This window comes from Falco biarmicus, chromosome 1 (assembly GCF_023638135.1).
Source record: "Falco biarmicus isolate bFalBia1 chromosome 1, bFalBia1.pri, whole genome shotgun sequence".
In the NCBI taxonomy this organism is placed as follows: domain Eukaryota; kingdom Metazoa; phylum Chordata; class Aves; order Falconiformes; family Falconidae; genus Falco; species Falco biarmicus.
Window position 1 is genome coordinate 109,999,701 of NC_079288.1, and position 19,356 is coordinate 110,019,056.

General features: G+C 42.3%; 1 protein-coding gene across 1 annotated transcript; it reads right to left on the reverse strand.

Annotated features, from left to right (window-relative positions):
• Positions 1-5,479: 5,479 nt before the first annotated feature.
• ABCG2 (ATP binding cassette subfamily G member 2 (Junior blood group)) lies at positions 5,480-18,780 on the reverse strand. The gene is given in 13 exon segments (XM_056326746.1): positions 5,480-5,600; positions 6,296-6,385; positions 7,307-7,461; positions 8,590-8,714; positions 9,349-9,438; positions 10,585-10,667; positions 13,111-13,361; positions 14,866-14,970; positions 15,414-15,565; positions 16,346-16,503; positions 16,919-17,071; positions 18,237-18,671; positions 18,673-18,780. Coding segments are annotated over 13 exon segments (2,007 nt in total). The 3' UTR covers positions 5,480-5,498.
• Positions 18,781-19,356: the final 576 nt, after the last annotated feature.

Consider the following 19,356-nt stretch of genomic DNA (forward strand, 5'->3'; position numbering starts at 1 on the left):
CATTTAATTTTAATGCAGAAGATGTCCCTTAGGGGACATAAACAGCAAAGGCAGTTATTTACCTCTACTGCATATCCAGAGGTACGCTTATCAAAATGTTTCCAGAAAGCTCATGTGCATCTTCCATTGCAGCCAAAATATCTAAAAGCCTAAGAATAAACAAAACCATTCTGAAAGAAGTCTGGAGAAGTAAATGAAATGATGTAAAAGCAAAGTAAAAATTGGCTTGCTTATCTAGATAACATAGATACTGTGCAGAGCGTGAAGTGAAATTCTGTCCAAATTAAAGATTTATTCAGTCACTAAGTACAGCTGGAACAACCATTTTGAGAAACCTGGTTTTCATTTTGCCAGTCTCTTCTAATTTTCTACCATCTTGGAAAAGTCTTGAATTTAAATTTATACTACAAATAATATTTCTGCTCTACAAAGTATGTCACTGAACATCAAAGTGCCTAATCTGAGCAAAGAAACGCCATGAAGATGCAATGTACGTGTCCCAAATTCTGGGCTTGATTGGTAGCCATGTAGAATGCTTAGGGTTATTATATCTATTCACCCATAGCAAAACCGTATAGTCATTTGCTGCTTGCTGACGTGTCCATAGATGGTAAATACAGCTGATGTGGAACAAATCTTTTGCTTGAACACTTTGGAATATTTGCCATGCCAGTGCATCCCACAATTGTGTAAAGGCTGCGTCTCGTAATCCCACGCAAAACAAAACCAGAATTATTCTATTTGTGTAATAATTTTGTTAATTTGAATGTCTGTCCATTTTGATATATTGTAAAATGAAAATCTGCCAAGAACTGATGAAAGCCCTGAGTACTAAAAAAATATGATTTCATATTTGGCTCTAATTGTTAAGTACATGCACAGAAATACGTGAGGTCAGGCTTACAGTTCAGCCACGCCAGTGTGAATGTAGAGAATGTCTGTAGAGTATTAAGGTGACTGCCTCCTGATAATCTAAGAAGAAATTTTTATTTTCAGAAACTTAAGTTATTTTACCAAAGTATAAATTAACAGCCAACTATTTTCCAATGCAAGAGTCAGGTAGAAGGATTTTAAGACTTACTAGTCTCATAACCTATTTTCTAAAAACTGAGTACATTTAAATAACTAAATACAGAAATATTAATGATCAAGCAAGTTCTGTACTTTCCTCAGTTTTTCAGGACTCTTTGTAATGTTGAGGATCTCTTTAGCGTTACTCTGTTTGTGCCTGTGTTCTCAAAGTCGCATGTGTGTTTTCCCTAAAATTCAGGTCTATGTCAACACCTTTCTGTACAAGGCCCCCTTCTAGCTAAACTGGAAGTTGAAAATGTCAGGTGTGCTATTGTGTCTGTGAACCTATAATTTTATCTCTATTACACTATTTCAACTTTTACTTTTCCGTTTGTTTGTTGGATGCTTATGTAGAGTTGTAACAAAGCTGAACAAAAAAGGGTATGAAGCAATGTTTTTTTGAAAACACCTACTTGATGATATCTGTTAAAATATCAGCTGATTTTTGACAACATCAAATGCCACTCCACAAATCTGTAGCAGATGCTGTGGAAAGTAACAGTGGCTTCTGCAGAAAATTCATGTCTTGACTATAGAAAAGCCACATCTTGACTACTGATTTGTGGGAAAGCTGTTGGTGCTGGGTCCCAACAACTGGCTGCTGCTGCTGTGCCACAGCTGGGGGCCGGCACTGCTGGCTGCAGCAAAAGCCCATGAGAGCATGGCTTAACAACCCCGCTCAGGGCAAGACATGTCTTTGTTGAGATGAGAAAACTCAATTTGCAGTTATGTTTGGGATGCAGTTCTACAGCTGTTTCCTTTCAGGCAGTTCAACTGTGAATAAGAGTGTTTGATTAATGTTATTCCACAGGAACCTGCGTCACTTGTTTCAAAACTCACAGCGAAATATTTCAGAGCGCAGCTGTGGGTTGCCCTTGCAGAAAGTCTCGTTCCATGGTACCCATCGCAAGGGTTGCAAAGGGAGGCTAGAGAACAATGTAGGTTTTTTTCCTATTCCCCTTCCCCCTCACTCCTCTGCCTGCTGCCATTGCCCTAGGTCTGCACTACTGCTTCCAACCCGAGTATCTCTGACAGGAGAGAGACGCGTGCCTTCAGACTGCTGTTCCAGTGCTGCCGTTCAGCCTTGAATCATTTTTGACTACAACCATCCTGGAAAGAGAGGTGTAAGTCTCATGGAGAAAGAAGATTTTGTTAAGTTTCTCGAAACTCTGCTCGAGGCAAAAGATGAAAAGTACTGAAGCGCAGAGAGAAAAAGGCAGAGGGACCTCGGCTGTCCTGGGTGTGTGACAGCAGCTTGTCCTGCGGTACCTCAGCACTTGCTGCCTTCTGCAGGAGCTGAGCTCACTGATGTTGGTGTAGAAAGAAAACCTGCAGGAAAATTGGCGGGACACCACGCTTCACCGGGCGAGTGACTGACTTTAACACACTGTCATTTAAACGCAACATTAATACATTTGGAGGTGGAAATGTGTAATGCTAATTTGTGCTATGGTTTACTTTATGTTTTCTATTAGTAGGAGAGCTGGCGCAGTTAACATTGGTTGATATCAAAACGAACCAGAGCCGGACAGTGCTAAGGCATTTCCATCCGCGGCTGTATGCCACCCACCCAGCCCAGGGCAAGTCTTGCGGCAGCAACAAGATGAACAGCGGACACCCAAGGAAGAGCTGCGCAGTTGGCCTCTGTGCATTTCTATGCATTTGCTTTATGCGTAACTAGGCAGGTAAAACCCGTTGCAGCACAATCACTGTTTTCCAGCAGTTTAATTCCATGTCAGATGGCAACGCCATTGCGGTCCTGCCCTTCCCCCTCACCTGCCTGAGGAGCAGGGGCGGGGCATAGAGCAGGCAGGCAGGCAGTGATTGGTTGCGGGGTGCAGCTGCTGAGTGGTGATTGGTGGCTGGCAGGCACCAAGGCTCTGCCCTGCTGCGTTATAGCTGAGAGCAACTGGGGTGCAGCAGGCCTCACCAGGCCTCGTCCCCTGCTCCCTCCATTCATCTCACAGGGCAAAACCTCACCTCAGGGCCACTGATGTAGCCTTGCTGCAATGTGCAGGCTGAGCTGTGTACAAGGAGATAACCAAGATAACCCCTCAGCTGTGAGGGGGAGGCTAAGCCCCAGGTGTGGGCTTGTCGTGGCAGAGGGGAGGAAACTGGTGAAGAAGTAGAGTTAGGCAAGTGTTCCCCCATGATGGTGCTGTACTGCCGACCTCCTAAACAAACGCAGGAGCAGGGATGTCCGGCGAGGAGTCTGTAGACCACAGACACAATAAGATGACAGGTCTTCAAAATAAAGCAAATTTTATTGCATGAAGTGACAAGGGGGAAGAGTGATAAGGGCTAAGATCCTTGTTGGAACTGCTGCTGCATCTGTGCCAAGTGGAAGGAGATGAACTACCATGGCTTGGGGGAAAAAGCTGCCCTGCCAGGAAAGGGTTACTGCAGCCTACAGACCCTTACAGATGTGGTAGCTGGTGGTAGGTGGCTGTACACCTGAAACTGGTCACCATAAAAAAAAAACAAAAACAGAAACAAACAACACCTTAAAAACTCACAGCAGCAGCAATAGCAGGACAGTGAAGATGACTTGCTGTTACACAGAGAAAATGCATGTTTTGATACAAGGGTTATGCAAACTGGCTGCGTAAGAAAGCACACAGTCACTTTTACTTAAAAAGTAGTATTTTTACCACTCGAGCTTGGTAAGAAAAAAACTTTCAGCATTAATCAAGTACACTCTAGAGCAGTAACGATTCCTAAATAGGAGAGGGCATGAGATGTGCACAGGGATGGAGAGGATGGTTTTGTTACTGTCTCACACGGACTGTGACCACGTTAGCAGTTGGGACTGCATCGGTGTCCTGATAACCATCACTTTGGACTGAATTACTTGCCAGCAAATGTAAGTGCTAATTAAAGTATGGAACCATTTTTTTGGGAGGGGTTAAGCTGTTTAACAATGAAACTAATATTTAACTAATTCATAGCTAGCACATGCAGAAAGAATGAGTAGTCTCTTGAAGAAATAAATAGTTGCGTACTTCTTATGGCAAAGAGAGCTGAGGCATGCTAGACATTTCAGCAAAGTGCATTAATACTATTTAATATACAAGGATGGCATTCACATTGTTGACTTGTGCAATCAAAAGTACAAAGGAAGGTCTCAAAAAAGAGTAAAGTCAATTGCACAGATGGTTTATCGAACTACTGAACAGTAGGAAATGCATTTTTCATTTTGGTTTTAAGAGAACTTCTTCATGAAGTGCAGTTTCAGGTATGCAATGGTAAGGAATATTACTGTCATGCAGGCAAGAGCCAGGTGGTTCTGCCACAGGCCCCAGCTACTCGCATCAATTCCTTGATTTTTCAGATATTCATCTCCAGTACACAACCTATGGATAAATACACATGCATATAAGCTTTGTCAGTCTGAAGTATCTAGGAAGATCCCTAGAAGTTGTAGTGTGATTTCATGTCTATAGTAAGCCAGGCAAACACCAGCTGTATGTTACTATTTTATTTTCTGTTTGTAAATGTTTCTTGTAGCTACAATCAGTTTCCTGTAGGAAGCTGAAATGGGGTTTGTGAGGCTGTATAATTGTAGTTTGTGTGTCTGTGTTTCAGTAAATGCAGTTTAAAGAAAATGGGAGGCATAATGCCAGATATTTCTAGTGTTATAAATACTAAACATGACAATAAGTAGAATAAATAGAATGTTCTCTGCAGACAGAATGCAAAAACCCAGTCAAAACTTAGTTTTCCATAGAAGAACTCACAGATTCTGCTGGTCTTCAGTGGGTATCTCACAAACAGATTAATTACTGGTGGTGGTATTATCATGGTTTAACCCCAGCTGGCAAATAAGTACCATGCAGCTGCTTGCTCATTCCCCACCCCTCCCTCCAGAGGGATGGGGAGGAGAATTGGGAAACAGGTGAAACTTGTGGGTTGAGATAAGAACAATTTGATAATTGAAATAACATAAAATAACAAGAACAACAATTACAATGAAAAGGAGGGAGAAGGGGAGAGGAACAAAATCCAAAGGGAGGGAAGAAAAGAAAGCAAGTGATGGACTATACAGATTCTCCTCACCCACAGACTGATGCCCAGCCAGTCCCCAAGCAGTGGTGGGCAGGCCCCAGCCAGCTCCCTGCAGTTTATACACTCAGCATGATGTCCCATGGCATGGAATACCCCTTTGGCCAGTTGGGGCCAGCTGTCCTGGCTGTGCCCCCTCCCAGTTTCTTGTGCCCCTCCAGCCTTCTCACTGGCGGGGCCTGAGAAACTGAAAAGTCCTTGACTTAGTATAAACACTACTTAGCAGTGGCTAAAAACATCAGTGTGTTAGCAACATCATTCTCACATCAAATCCGAAACACAGCACTCCACCAGCTGCTATGAAGAAAATGAACTCTATCCCTGCTGAAACCAGGACAGGGATTTATTTTAATATACCAAAATACTTACGACTGGTTTATCTGTTGATAGTTGTAATTGCTGATTAGGTTTGTGTTGCTAGTGATGTTGCAAAAGTTCAGGCCAGCCAATTCATTGATTTGTAAAGCCTTTTCAAATAAAAGAAACAATGACAACAGAAATTAGTAGGTAAACCGAAAGATACATGAACAAGAGGAGATATAATTACATTCAAATTTATTCTAAAAACATGATGGTATCACTGTTTATTATGTTGGCCAAATCCCCATTTTTTTTAACTGAGCAGCACATTCTTTTTCTTGTAAGAGAGGAATGTGTGCAGTCCACACCCTGTAATGCATGTGTGGTGCATCACCAGCCTTTAACACCTCCCCCAACTAGACTACTTCTGCATAGACATGTTAAAACCCAAATTTCTCTGTGAAACATCGCCCTGACTTAAATTAGCAAAAATGAGGAGAAAAGTTTTAGCTTGACAAGTTTTTGTTTGAATGATGGAAAAAAGAATTGTCTTTTAGGGATAACATTGTTCTTTACTCAGTATCAGTTTTGTCCAGCTGCATTCCAACGGATGTAGTTATTTAGTGTCGCTCATATTAGGTGTTTCCAGGTTACAGAAATGAGCTCTTCTAAGGAGCAGTGGGTGCCGGCTGATGAGAAGCCTTTCTTGTTCCAAGATACTGCACTACATTCTGAGGTTGCCGAATTTAATTAGCTTATCTTTTTTTGCCTATTAGCCCATAATGTTTTCTTTATCATGAGTAAAGACATCCTTTCTAGCAAATCTTTTCCAAGTCTGCACACAGGAACACACAGCACTTACTGTCATTCCGTATTGAGGGATGCTAAAGTATTTGAGCCAGGAGAGCCAAGACACGATGCTTGTGAGATTGACCAGCAACCCAGAGAAAATCTAGAAGCAAGGATTACAAAAAAGCCCCAACAACAACAATTACAAATTACATGCTGTTACCATGTGTTCTTTAGCTCTTGACTCTGCTTCTTCAGATTAAAATGAGTGGGAAGGCATTTCTAGAGGAAGAAACTCTTTCAGTGGAGGAACAGGGGAGAGGGAAGGAGTCATTTGTTACCCAGCTTTGGGCCATAACCCCATGTGGTCCTTCTCCCAAAATGAGTAACTAGGATTGCTTTAAATCTGCATTAAACAGATAAAATTTAAACATGCATTAAACCTGGATGCTTCCCATCTGTGGGTCTCACATGAACTGTCTGCTGTTGCTGGGGTGTGTGGAGCTGCAGGAGGTGTGCACTCAGTTTTGCTTGTGTGCCCCAAGTCTGAGGCAACGTGGGTTTGGCTGTAAGTTCAGCGCTGCCTCATTGTTTATGGTGCCTGCCTTCCAGCCGTAGCTCTTTGTGTGTTGCCTGTTGCTAACATGCCCAGTGGCTGGCTCTGCAGCTGAGGAGGGCAACTACGGTCATGGCCTCAGAGAGCAGGAGGCTGCAGGTCATGTCCTCAGGCAGCCCAATTTGTCTTTGGCAAAGCTAAAGGAGAGTGAACAAGATGTAGCTCTAGGCTGTATTTCTGCTTTCCAGGCAGTAGGCTGGCTGCCAGAGCCACAGAGAAGGGGGCAGAGGAACCACCATCCCTCCCCCTCACACCCAGCCCTCTGGTCCTTGTAAGTTAAAAGGACAAATCAGAATATTCAAGCCCAGAATATCAGAATATTCAAATCGGACAAATCAGGATGTTAGACATGCTTGACCCCACAGTCTTTTTGCAGAATTCAGCTGAACTCTGTGCTGTAGGGTTTCTAGATCTCAGCATTTCTAGGATTTCAGGATTCAGTCTAGAAAACTGAATAATGCTACTCACAATCATAAAAACAAATGTGATAGTCATGAGCAGGTTTGCTACAGCGACCACGCTCTGTCCTGCTGCAATGGCTAGCGCCATAGAAGTGGCTGTGTAGGACACCATCATAAGGGTAAACATCATTGTAAAGAAGGCTTCTACTGTTGGTTTCAAACCTTAAAGATCAGAACAAGAAGGGTTTCAGTATGATCCTTGCACAGCTCTACCCTAACCTGAACGCTATCCTGACTTACGTAGTGGATCCTGCCTACCGAGCACCTTTTGTCTGACAGCACAGGCTACATCACTGAGACGCAAGCCTGCAGTGAGGCTTGTGACAGCCCTTATGTCTATGCCCTGTCAGCAGAGGTGAGGATGAGTAAGTAGTCTGCCTGTAACCACCGTAACACTGGAGATATCAGAATGGGTATAAGTTACAGTACTGTACTCCCCACAGTCCAAGGTGAAGGCTTCACGTTGTCTATCAAAAGAGAAATCTCTCATGCACTTGCAGTAGTTGTACATTTCACTTGCTGGCAGCAGAGAGCTCTCCTAATGGACTTAGTGGCCTTTTGGTGGCTATGGATTTGGTAGCAAGGTCTGTCTTGCTCCAGTCTCCCAATCTGAGAGCCTCTTGCTGATGCAGCCTTGTTTCCTACTCCTTAGGGAAAAAAACTCAGACCAAAGCAAACCGTGATTATTTTAAATTTTGCTTGCACCTTCAAGCTTGTGGATTATCCCAAAAGGATGGAGTGATCTGAAACCTTACCCTAAGAAAATGGTCTGCCCCGGGACACATTTTAGGGATAACATTTGAAGGTGTTCTAGGGTTGTAAAATTTGGTGCCAGCAGTTTTCAAATTCTGCTCACTAACCAGAAGGCATTTCACCAAAAAGAACAGGCTGATATTAATTTACACAATATTAAGTTCTCAAAACAAAACTTTTCCTTTGATGAGTGTTCTTGCAAGGATGGAAAAAGTGTCTTGTTAAAGTGACCAGAAGCTAAGATGGCCATAAATGAAAAGGAATAAATCACACCTATGCAGTAATGATTATGACACACTTGCTTCTGGGGACAGTGGAGATCAGACATCACAGATTCTGGCATGAATGCTTAAATCTTTGAAAGTGTGTCTTTTCAGTAAACAGCATGGTGTGCTAAAAGCATGCACAGTAACCACCGCCTGCTAATAATAATAGTCCTTCAGCCTATATAAATATAGCTGTATACATGCACATCTATATGCACATGCCTTGTTGATTTATTCAGGTTGTAATGGGGCTGTAGGAGACCATACTTGCCTAACATGAAGTAAATTATGCAGGTGAAGATGATGCTTGGTAGAGTCCTCATGGGTATTAAATCAGCCAGTAGCTTTGAGATGAAATACACAGATGTTCTGTAGTACCCACTGATATATTCATGTCTGGAACAAAGAAACATGAACAGCATATTACAAATTTAATCACTTAAAAACAGTAAGATTATTTTCAGCTGGAGGCAAACAAATTTTAGCTCAAACTGGGTAAAAAAAGAATTCTTCCGTGGTTAGGTTGTAATGCAAATGTCCAGTCAGCCACATACTATAGTAACGGTGCCATCTTCATATGCAAATGAATATGGATACTTGTGCACATAGTTTTTAGTAAATATATGTGTCGAATCATCAAAACAGAGAGCAAGGGTACAACTTAAATAATTTTCCTTTTCTGTACAGTGTAATCTGCATAGCTTTAAAGAATCCAGTTAGATAGTATTTACTGTCCTCACTAGCAAGTCACAAGCTTATTAATCAATACCTAAATTGACTATTCAGGGGTTTTTTACTACATAAGTTAATAATTTTCAACCCTGAGCCGTCTGCAGTTGTAAGCACCATTTTAGGGATTCGTAGACAATTTACTAACAGACTAAAATAGTACTTTTGCAATGAGGACTAACAATGAAGTAACTTGAAAACTCTGTAGTAGGTACATTTAAATGACAATTAGGTACAGCAGGGCAAACAAACAAACTCTCTAACAGCAGTCCCTGACAACCTTTTTGTATGTTTTACTTACATAAATATCTTTTTTTCCACTACAAAGAGTTCAATAGCTGAGATGCTGCTGAAACACTGGTTGGTGGTCAGAAAGAACATTGCACCCACTCTACAAAAAGCAAACCAGCAAGCTGTTATTAAAAATGTGATATAAACGTAGTTTCCACTGCAGCATACAGAAATCTAACTTTAATGCCTGGAGCTGGGCAGTATGTGACCTCCCATCCCAAGTTCCACAGGAAAAGGCTTGGCTACAAGTCTGACTCCGTAACAAGCCTGAAGCAGATGTGGTACAGGCAGTATTTGTTATTTGCATGCAAGAATAGCATGTTCCTGATGCAAGGAATAGCAAGTTACCTGATGCAGTCAAAGGACAGAAAATGAACAGATTTTTCCTTATTTTTTCTAATGTAGTTTCCTGACAAGTTGAAAATTCTTAGTCTGGGAGGCATGTTTCTGATGCAAACTATGAGGAGCTGAATAAGCAATGTAAGAAGTTGTTTTCACCTTTTCCACTAAAATTTAAGGCTTTGACTTCACACTTTCATAGCCAGTTTAAAACTGGGCCGTTTTTAAGTAAAAGGTATGAAACGTTTCAAGACTAAGAACCCAGAGCTTTCTTAGTTGCATGACTCAGGTCATGTACATACAGCTGTCAGAATGATACATAGACAAGGATAATTTTTAAAATCTAGCTTTAGATGCACCTTCTGACTTACTGTTGGTAACTTCAAGTGTGTATGTAGAAGCAGTTGCAAGATCAAAGCTTTAGTTACCCAGGTTTATGTAGCCAAGTGTGTACATTTTAATCTTTAATCTTTTTATCTTGGGGAAGTCTTTGCAGAAAAGAAGTTAAAATGCTGCCATGCTGAATTAAGCCTTTTTAATGTGATGTCTGCTGTTCAGCATGTTCAGCAACCTGACTGGCACTGAATAATGTCATCCTACAGTAGTAGTGTTACTCACTTCATTTAGACTGCTTGTCTAGGTTACAGCATGGCAGGGCAGAGCTGCATCCCCCTCTCAGTTCTGCAGGGACCTTCCTAGAGGCAGAAGAACATCCTCACTCTGAAGTCACTAATATAGGCTTGGCCTTACCCACTGATGCGAGGAAAAGCACTGGCTTTAAAGAGGTGGATATATTTCCTAATGAGCTTACGGGTTCCTTCTCAGCCTCCAAGCTGTTCATCACCCTACCGCAACAACAAGGGATCTGTATCAAATTTTTTGGTATCCATTACCTAAACTGACTAACCTGTTTTGTAGTCCAGCAGAGTCTTCTTTAAGTCCAAAGAAAATGGCACCTACAACCAGTCCCAGGAAGGCTGTAACACACAGCTAAACGTAAAAGAAGAGGAGAAGTGTTATTCTTACTGCTTTCAAAGCTTCAATAGGTTTTTTAAATGTGTAGCAGGTGAGTGTAGATTGATAGGAAGCATTTTCATAAAGGAGAACAGCTATCCAGGCTGAGAAGGGAGTCGATGGGCCGGTTAGCAACCTGCAGCATAGCAGTACTTTGATTCTTGTGCCACAGTATCCTTCAAGAGGCGTCTGTGAGACACAGCAGGTCCCCAGAGCCACCTGCCCTCGGCGGCGGCCAGTCGCTGCTGCCTCACGCAGGCATGGCACTGGGGTGGCTAGAATGGAGGGACAGTACAGGAGCCTCAGCTGCTGCTCACTGTTCAGTGGGGGCACTGGCAGGAGGCACACTCTTGCAGCAGTGTCACAGCTTTTCCCAGACCTTCAGCCTGGCCAGATCTATGACTGGAGGGAACTGTTCTGGCAGTGCCGGGAAGGTGCTGGCACCAGTAATAGGAGAAGGATGATAGCAGGGGCTTGGTGGGGCAGGTTGGAAAGAGGCAACAAAACCTTTCCCCAGAGGAACCCCAGCATCATGTGCACCTCAGCCAAGCTCCTTCCCCCCACCACTATTTCAACCATGCTTGGATATCATGAGTAAGTTAACTGATGATGTATTGCAACATCATTCCTCTCTCCTTAACGATACCCCCCTCCGTTCATCCTCCTGGAGACAGGATCTCCATCTGCTGTCAGTGACAAGGGTCAGCTCTAGGGCAGACTGCAGCTCTTCAGTGCAGCACTTCTGCAGGGGTTTCTCTGGTGCCATCTCAATGCTATTTTATTTATATTTATTTATAACCAAAAGCAGTCTTTCCTGACTGCCAGGTTGGGGTTGACAGTTTATTTTCATGCTTCACAGTCTATCACACATTTTATTTATGGGATTCTTTTTAACATGAGTGAGATACTACCATCGGGCTATAGGTGTACTGAGATTTGCAGTCTGTAACACAATTTAAAAAGCAAAGATACCATCTGTCCCAAGGATATAATTTAAAAGACTGAAATGTGAACATCACACTTTTTTAATGCTAAATGCAGATGACAAAAATCTCAGCAAAACTGATGGTGTCAGGCAGTTCTGTCATTTTTAAGTGTGAGCAATGCATGAATTGTAATACCATAAACACCTTGATCCACGGTACCCTATCGCTAAGGTCCTGCCAAAAGGAGCAAATGTCAGGGATAATTCAGCTCCTAAGCCAATTGCAGTGGAAACCAGGGATCATATCAAGACCAATTTGGAGCAGATTAATGAAAAAAGCCTTAATGAGCCGTGTACCCCTAAAAGAATGCTTGTAAAATCCACCCCTAATGAGGGTGGGGAGATAGAAAAGATTGTGAGAAACAAGTCAGGACCATTAACATTGGGGTATTACAAGATCCTTGGGACTCTAATTCTTGTCACAAGGTCAAGCTTTTACAAAGCAATTATTAAGGATCTCTGCAGTTTCAACATACAGACACACACACACACACTCAAAGCCTTTTAACATCGGGGATTCTGGACTCATTCCCCTCCACACTGGCCATTTGTTCACTCTTATATTAACCATGATGAAGATAATTTAGACCCCTGGCTCTAGACCAGGTTTTCTATTGCCTCCTCTAGAACTGCTGAGAATTGCAGTGGGAGTTTTGGTGTTGCTGGGACAGCAGAGTTTGGCCTGTGAATTAGGGGATTCCTGAGGATTAGTCATTCTGCAGAGGTCAGCCAGGCATTCTTTATTTTTGAAGGCAATGTACAGCTTTGAAGAAATCAACAATTTTGGCGTTGATTCTTCTGAAAAAGCAGCCCTAACAAGGCCAGTCATGTAGAACATGCTCATCTTTTGTGGCAGGTGTTAGACCCTATTGGGGCCTTCATCACACCTCCGGAAGACATCATCGCCATTATGAACAATCAAGTGACCAAATGACACACACCTTCCGAGACTGTGAAAATATTTTTACACTTGAGCCAACTGCCAGCACTTCATTGTGTGCTGAAGTTTAATTAAGTATGCAAATGTAGTCTGTTAATTTTCCCTAGTAGGGAAGAAGATTTGAGGCCAAACCCCACAGCCAAGCCTGGACAATTAAAGCCAAATCTGAAGAATGTTCTCGAGCAAATGTGTGAAACTGCTCGGGAGGTAATCTGCTCCTGGCCAGGAGCAGCGGAATACCTTGCTGGAAAAGATCTTGCCTCCCAAAGTCTTTCAGTAGTCCAAAAGTAATTGCTGAACGGTCCCTCATGCTACTCATTTGGGAGCATTCAGGACACCTTCTAGTGAATCAGATTTCTAGACCCCAAACACTTTTTTCACATGCTTACTGCAGTCAAAATATCAAGAGACAAAATCATCCCAATGACTTATCTAATACAGGAGTGAAATAAATTCGACATACACCACAAAAGGATAGATACAAATAACGTCACCTGAGCTATGGAAGCTTGAGGGTTTCCTACCAGATTTTTGAATGTGCGCTTGGACACCCATTTCAGCTGATGAAGGAAGGAATTGGCGTACGTGATTTGTCGGAAAACTGCTTTTGTTTTCTTTCTATTTCCCAAAGAAATATTTTCCAATACTGCTTTTGTTTCTTGGTAGCAGGCAGAGTTGGAATATTTTTCTGCTAACTTCTCAGCCAAGGTTTTATCATATTCAGTGCATTCTTCAGTGCTCTCTGCTGAAGAGATTAAAAAGAAATACAACCATTTCTGTAACGGATGGGAAGACTGTTTAGGAGTTAAGCCAAGGAGAGTTATGTTTGGGGTGGGAGAATTACTAACAAACCAGAAGAATTAGTACAAACATTTAGTTCCAGTGATTCATTGCACTCAGTCCTGTAGCGTGTAATTCAAAAGAGTCAGTTATAAATAAGACCAAACCTCTGTGTTTGTCTTTGCAACATGACCCGCAGGCAGCAGCTTCACAGCAGACTGACTAGGTAAACCCTTGTCTGCCGGTGAAGTTTCAAACTGGTGGGAACCTGACTTCTAATCAAAAAGCCATTTTTTTTCCCCCTAGGTTTCTGTAGGTGATCTGTTTTGCAGATCTGGTGAGATAATCCTAGGCCTCCCAGACTTTTAGATCCAGGTAATCCTGCACATGTCTGCTTCAATCAAACTTTTGAACCAGTCATAAATTTCTAGCAGGAGTTCCTTTTTTTCTCTCTCAACTGTAGTCCAGTGTGTGCTTTTCCAATGACAAATACAACGTCTGTTGCCAGCTATAATATTATTCAGGCCCTGAACACAGTTGGCATTTCTGTAAAATGCTGGTTGCTTTTTTGGTAAAGATACAGTGAAACTTTAGCATATTCATTTCTTCATTTCCCTTTTCATTCATGTGAGAAGAGAGCGTGCCGTTAATTAGTAGCAACAGACAGGATGAAAAAGCATGCTACTGAATGTAGGTGAGATTTGATTTGTTAGTTTGGGGATAATTTCTGCCTTACCACAACTTCAGGGAAGCATCGGGAAAACACTGGTCCCCTATCTCTACCCCTTCCTCCCGTACTACTCGGAGGAAGGAAAACAGTAATTTCATAACAGATAAACCATTCCATTAGGTAAAAAATACAGGTCATAACTGCATCGAATTATGTCCCTAACTGGAACAATGTCCTGCTTTAGCGTCTCTGCTTACACAAGACTTCAGTTGGTTTGCCTCAGAGATGAAAGAAGCTCTTTCTCTGTGCTGAGAGGTAACAAAATAGTTTCTTATATTCCCAAACGTTATAACTTCAACACAGGAAAATATTATTTCACCTGTAACATCTTGTGATTTTATTATGTGACACAAAAGTATGCAGGTCCATTTATGTAGAAATGGATAGCAATGATAAATTGCTAAATACCCATTTATGAGAGGCAAACTATTCTTGCATAGACAGGAATATTTAATATAGTAGGGCTATAGGTGAATCTGGTACTTATTTCAGGTTATGCAAATAATTTTCCATGTTTAAACTAAAAGGATTTAGGAATGGTGTGATTTTGGGGTTCTTTTCCCCTCTAAAGCAACATGGATCAGCAGTGCCTAATACTCTCATACATACAAATAACCATACACTTGCACACACAGGTATTGGTTGTTTGACACCTGTGAGTAATTTTTCTGTGTTGTGCTGGACACCTTCTGGCAAGATAACATGTTATGGTCATTTCACTCACCTCTGCTTTTCATACCTGTGTTAATTTCATTGGTCTTGCTCATTGCCACCGCAGTGGAGTCTCCATTAATGATGTCCAGGAAAAAGTCAGCAGGGTTGTTGTATGGCTCACACTCATAGCCTGCAGTGACAGCATTACAAGCCCTAAATGGTGGTTGCGTGACTGGCAGACGGCCGTCATGAGCACAGCCACGCCACTGTGCCCATTGAGCACCCTGCACCATAAGCATTGCGGGCTTCACAAGGTCCGTGCATACCCAAGAGCTGAACGGCACTGCCAAACAGCTCTGTCAGTGAAAGCAAGGTGATAGCTGGTGATGTGCCCTTCTCAACCCTAGCCTGAGCTTTGTCTCCTTAAGATGCACTCAGGAACAGTCAGCTAGAGGTCAGCCCTCTCATCCAAACCCACATATGGGTTCAGAGGTGGAACACCAAGAGAAAAGCTTAGTCTGTTAAAATAATGCTCACAGTGTCACATTCTGATCAAGTGCTTTTGGCATTGTATTCAGGTTAGGGTGAGCTAGAGATGCTGCTGTAGTCGGCCCCGCTGCGAGCTGTGCTCACCGATAGACTGGAAGTACTCGATGGCATGCTGAGCAGGCCCGTGGTACAGCACCCTCCCCGCAGCCAGCAGCATTAGGTTGTCAAACAGGCGGAATATGGAGTACCGAGGCTGGTGGATGGAGAAGATGATTGTTTTCCCTTGTTTTGCCATCCTGCATGTGAAGAACAACAGAGGCGTTAGCTTTGCAAGTCGACTCAGTATTTAGAGAATTTAAAACAAGCATTTAAGAGAATTTGAAAGTTCAGTTAAGCCTTGGTTAAGTTTGATTAACTTGGAGTGCTAGAGAAAGGAGAGGGAAAGGGAAAAGAAAAAGAAAAAAAAATTATTCAGGTCATATTTATAGTGTTTGTGTGAGAAAAGGAAGTTCCCTCTCGCTGGGAAGGTTGTTGGAGGGGAAGGTCCTCAGAAGACTTTGATGCAAACAGAAAGCCCTGGAGAGAGGCATTTGAGTTCTCTCTGCTTGTAGTCAACGCAAAATTATGTGAAATTTGTGAACAGTGTGTTGTGCTTGTTTTCCTAAAGATAGGCCTAAGATTTTGTTATGGGGGAACAGCTAGCTGTGTCCTATCTACCATCCATATTAAAATCAAGCCCCTTACCATACTGCACAACAGAGGTTTCTATCACTTTTCTGGCACAGGCAGGGATGCCAGTAAATGAAGCTGTCTCTGGCAGCCATCATGGACAAATAGCAGCCCTGGCACGCACACACTTCGTGCAAGCTGCTCTGTGTACTGCTGCGAGCAGCTGCTTTGAAGCAAGAGAATGCATACAGCCTTTTTCCTACCCCTTTTGCAGCCTTGGCTCGCTGGTAAACAATTACATGTCCGATTTCCCTGTCTGCTCCTTTTAACTGTAATGTAAGTTAGATACAACTGAAATGTGGCAGAATTGAGTGGTGAAAACAGGAGGCTGTTTCCAAGGCCATCACCTTTTCAGTAGCAGTAGAACAGCATTAGCAGTGCTGGCATCGAGTCCTGTAGTTGGCTCATCCAAAAACAAGATGTCAGGATCTGTGATGAGCTCCATCCCAATATTGGTCCTTTTCCGCTCTCCTCCGGACACCCCACGAGTGAACTGGGTGCCAACCTGCCACAAAATAAGAAACTTGTCTTGTTTGGCCAGATAACAAATACTTGAGTGAACAACGTCCTACAGATGTGGCAGCATTTGGGAGGAGTTGTAAGAAGTTTTGACCCTACTCTCAGGTACAGATGTAGATGTTACCTCACACATAGGCTGGTTTGTAACATTATTATTGCTTGAGATGTTCTCTTTTTCTCCAACCACAGACTACTTTTCCCCTTCCCCACAGTGTAATAGTATATTGCAGTATCAGTGCAGTCTGTACAGATCCTCATACAGAAGTTTTAATAACTGTTGTATTACTGAAAGTCTGTTTGATTTTACTTTTTTTTATATCTGTCATGCTAAGCCATTTGGTTAATTAAATAAAGCACTTAAGATTTGTTCATGATTTAAGGATCATATTTGCAGGCCTTACCTTGGAATCTGCCACTTTGCTTAAACCCAACTCCTTGATGATCTGATTCACACGTTCATTTTTTTCCTGTTCCTTCACTGACTTCGGCAAACGGAGTGCTGCTGAGAACTTCAAATTTTCTCTTACAGTCAGGGTTCCCATCACCACATCATCCTTAATTTTTTTTTTAAAAAAAGAAAAGTAGATACTTGATGCTTAGTTAGCAATTTCTGGTTTTGTCCTCCGAGAACTGCATCTACCTGTGTTTTATGTTGTCCTTCCATGCAGAGGGACAGTAGCAACTGCCAGAACATGTGGTAAGGCACATCTTCAGTGCCCGTGTCAGCAGAGAGTTGATCTCATGCACGTAATTATATTTACCTTTATTCATAAAGCAACAAAATATAGGCACATCCTCCATCATGCATGATACCAAAAATGCATAAATAGCAACATATTCAAAGCTATCACTCACGTATTCTTACCTTATTCAGTTTTTTGGAGGTGTTGAGTGAGATACTGAAGGGCTAAAGGGACCTAAGGAGCAGCTATAGCTCAGGTCACTATCACTGTGCATTTGTTAATGCAGTCTCAGCTCACCGCGGATAAGAGCAGGCAGAAGAGAAGGAGGGAAAAGAGAGGTTAGGTCCGTGTGGGAAAGGGCAAACGTTTTCCAAGCTTTTTTCAGCAAAAGAGGAAGGAGACTAGGTTTTTCAGATATTAGTTGTTTGCCTCTTTCAAAAGAAATCTGTCAGATGTAGCAAGTTGAGAGAGTTATGTGTTTTAAGACACTACCTTTTCTGTAACATGCTGACTGCGCTTTTATAAGGGTTTTTCATAAGTGCACTTCTTCAGGTCTCAATAAACTGCAAGCATGCTGCTGAGCATGGGTAGTGGCAAGGGGAAAGATATGAAAAGAGGGATGCATTTTCCCTTTTGTCTCTACATGTCTTTCTCCCTAACCCACCCTGGCAGGAAAAAGGTTCTCCCAGAACACAACTAGTGACATTGTCTCTGGGCAAGCGGAGGTGCAAGCTGTGTATCACCAGAAAGCATCATACTTGGAAAATACTCTATGTGTATTGGTAGCCTACAGCTGTTCCCCCAGGTGGGGAACAAGGAGGGGTCCAAAGTGCCTGCTCCCACCAACTGTAGAGCATTAAGAGGCTCAGATACAAAGCAGAGACTCTTTCCCAGTGAGGGTGGATGTGTGGAGAGTTGCTACTGCATCAGCCTTGGTTCTTGGATCAAAGCAAGGTACTTGCAACACGGCAGCAACTTCTTACAACTGCAGTCAGAAGGGGACAATAAAATCCATAAAGTGATAAAAATTACCTACCTGTACTACATATCCAGAGGTACATTTAAAGTTGGCAGGCTGAGGAGCTCCATTGATCAAAATGTCACCAGAAAGCCCATGGGGATCCTTCCTTGCAGCCAAAATGTCAAGCAGACTAGGAGAAAAGTTGGTTACTTTGTCAGATGAGCATGCAGGAGGTAAGGTCTCTGAACCACAAACCCAGTTCATGGAACGAACACCTACATGAAACCACCTCATGTTAAACATTTGCAGTTTAGAAAACCCCCAGCAACTTTCAAGGGCTGCGTTTCTTTTGTCCTGGTCTCCTAAGGAAGTGAGATCTGTGCAATTTCATAGGGCATTTATGTCCATTCATTCAATAATTTAACCTAGAATGATACATAAACATCATGTATCAGGAAAGTGCAGACTATAATGGAATTACATCTTTGTCATGTACGCTGATTGTCTTTTTTGAATTCAGGTACTTCTCAGAAACCAGGGAGATTTGCACAGACAGAAATGAAAAAGAAATCTTTCCCTGAAAGTATTATCCCTTACTGCTAAATACGCGCAGGTTCATTTTCTCCTTGGTGTAATTTCTGTGTAGGGCAAAGGGGGCACTTACGAAGATTTGCCACTGCCAGTGGGTCCCAGAATTGCATTCAGCCCTGGTCTCATGATGCCACTGTAAGACAAAATAGGTTTAACAAAATAGATACGGTGTTTTTATCTCTCTTACAGTTTCATCTGGTAGGCTAGTGTACATTATCTGTAGGGCTACCTTCCGCATCCCATTGATTTTGGAATTAATGAAGCTGCCTGACTGCAAACAATATTTGTGATCAGTCAAATTCCACCTTAATTTTTATTCCTAATTCAAGAAGGACTAATCTATATAATGAAGACAACACAGAAACTGGAGCAAAATATAGCAAAACCTGTATGCATGCTTTTGCCCCCATGGATCTCTAGAAGGGAGGCACACACTTGCTTTAACCACATTCAGTTCTAAAGGTAGTATTCTCTTAGAAACATTAATGTTCCCTGTGGAAAGAACATACTAGGGATTTCTTTTTCTTACAGAAACTGCCGTTGATAGTTTCTCAGTGTCTGGTTTTAAGCCACGGGGGGAAATCCAAAGTCAGATAGAAAAGGT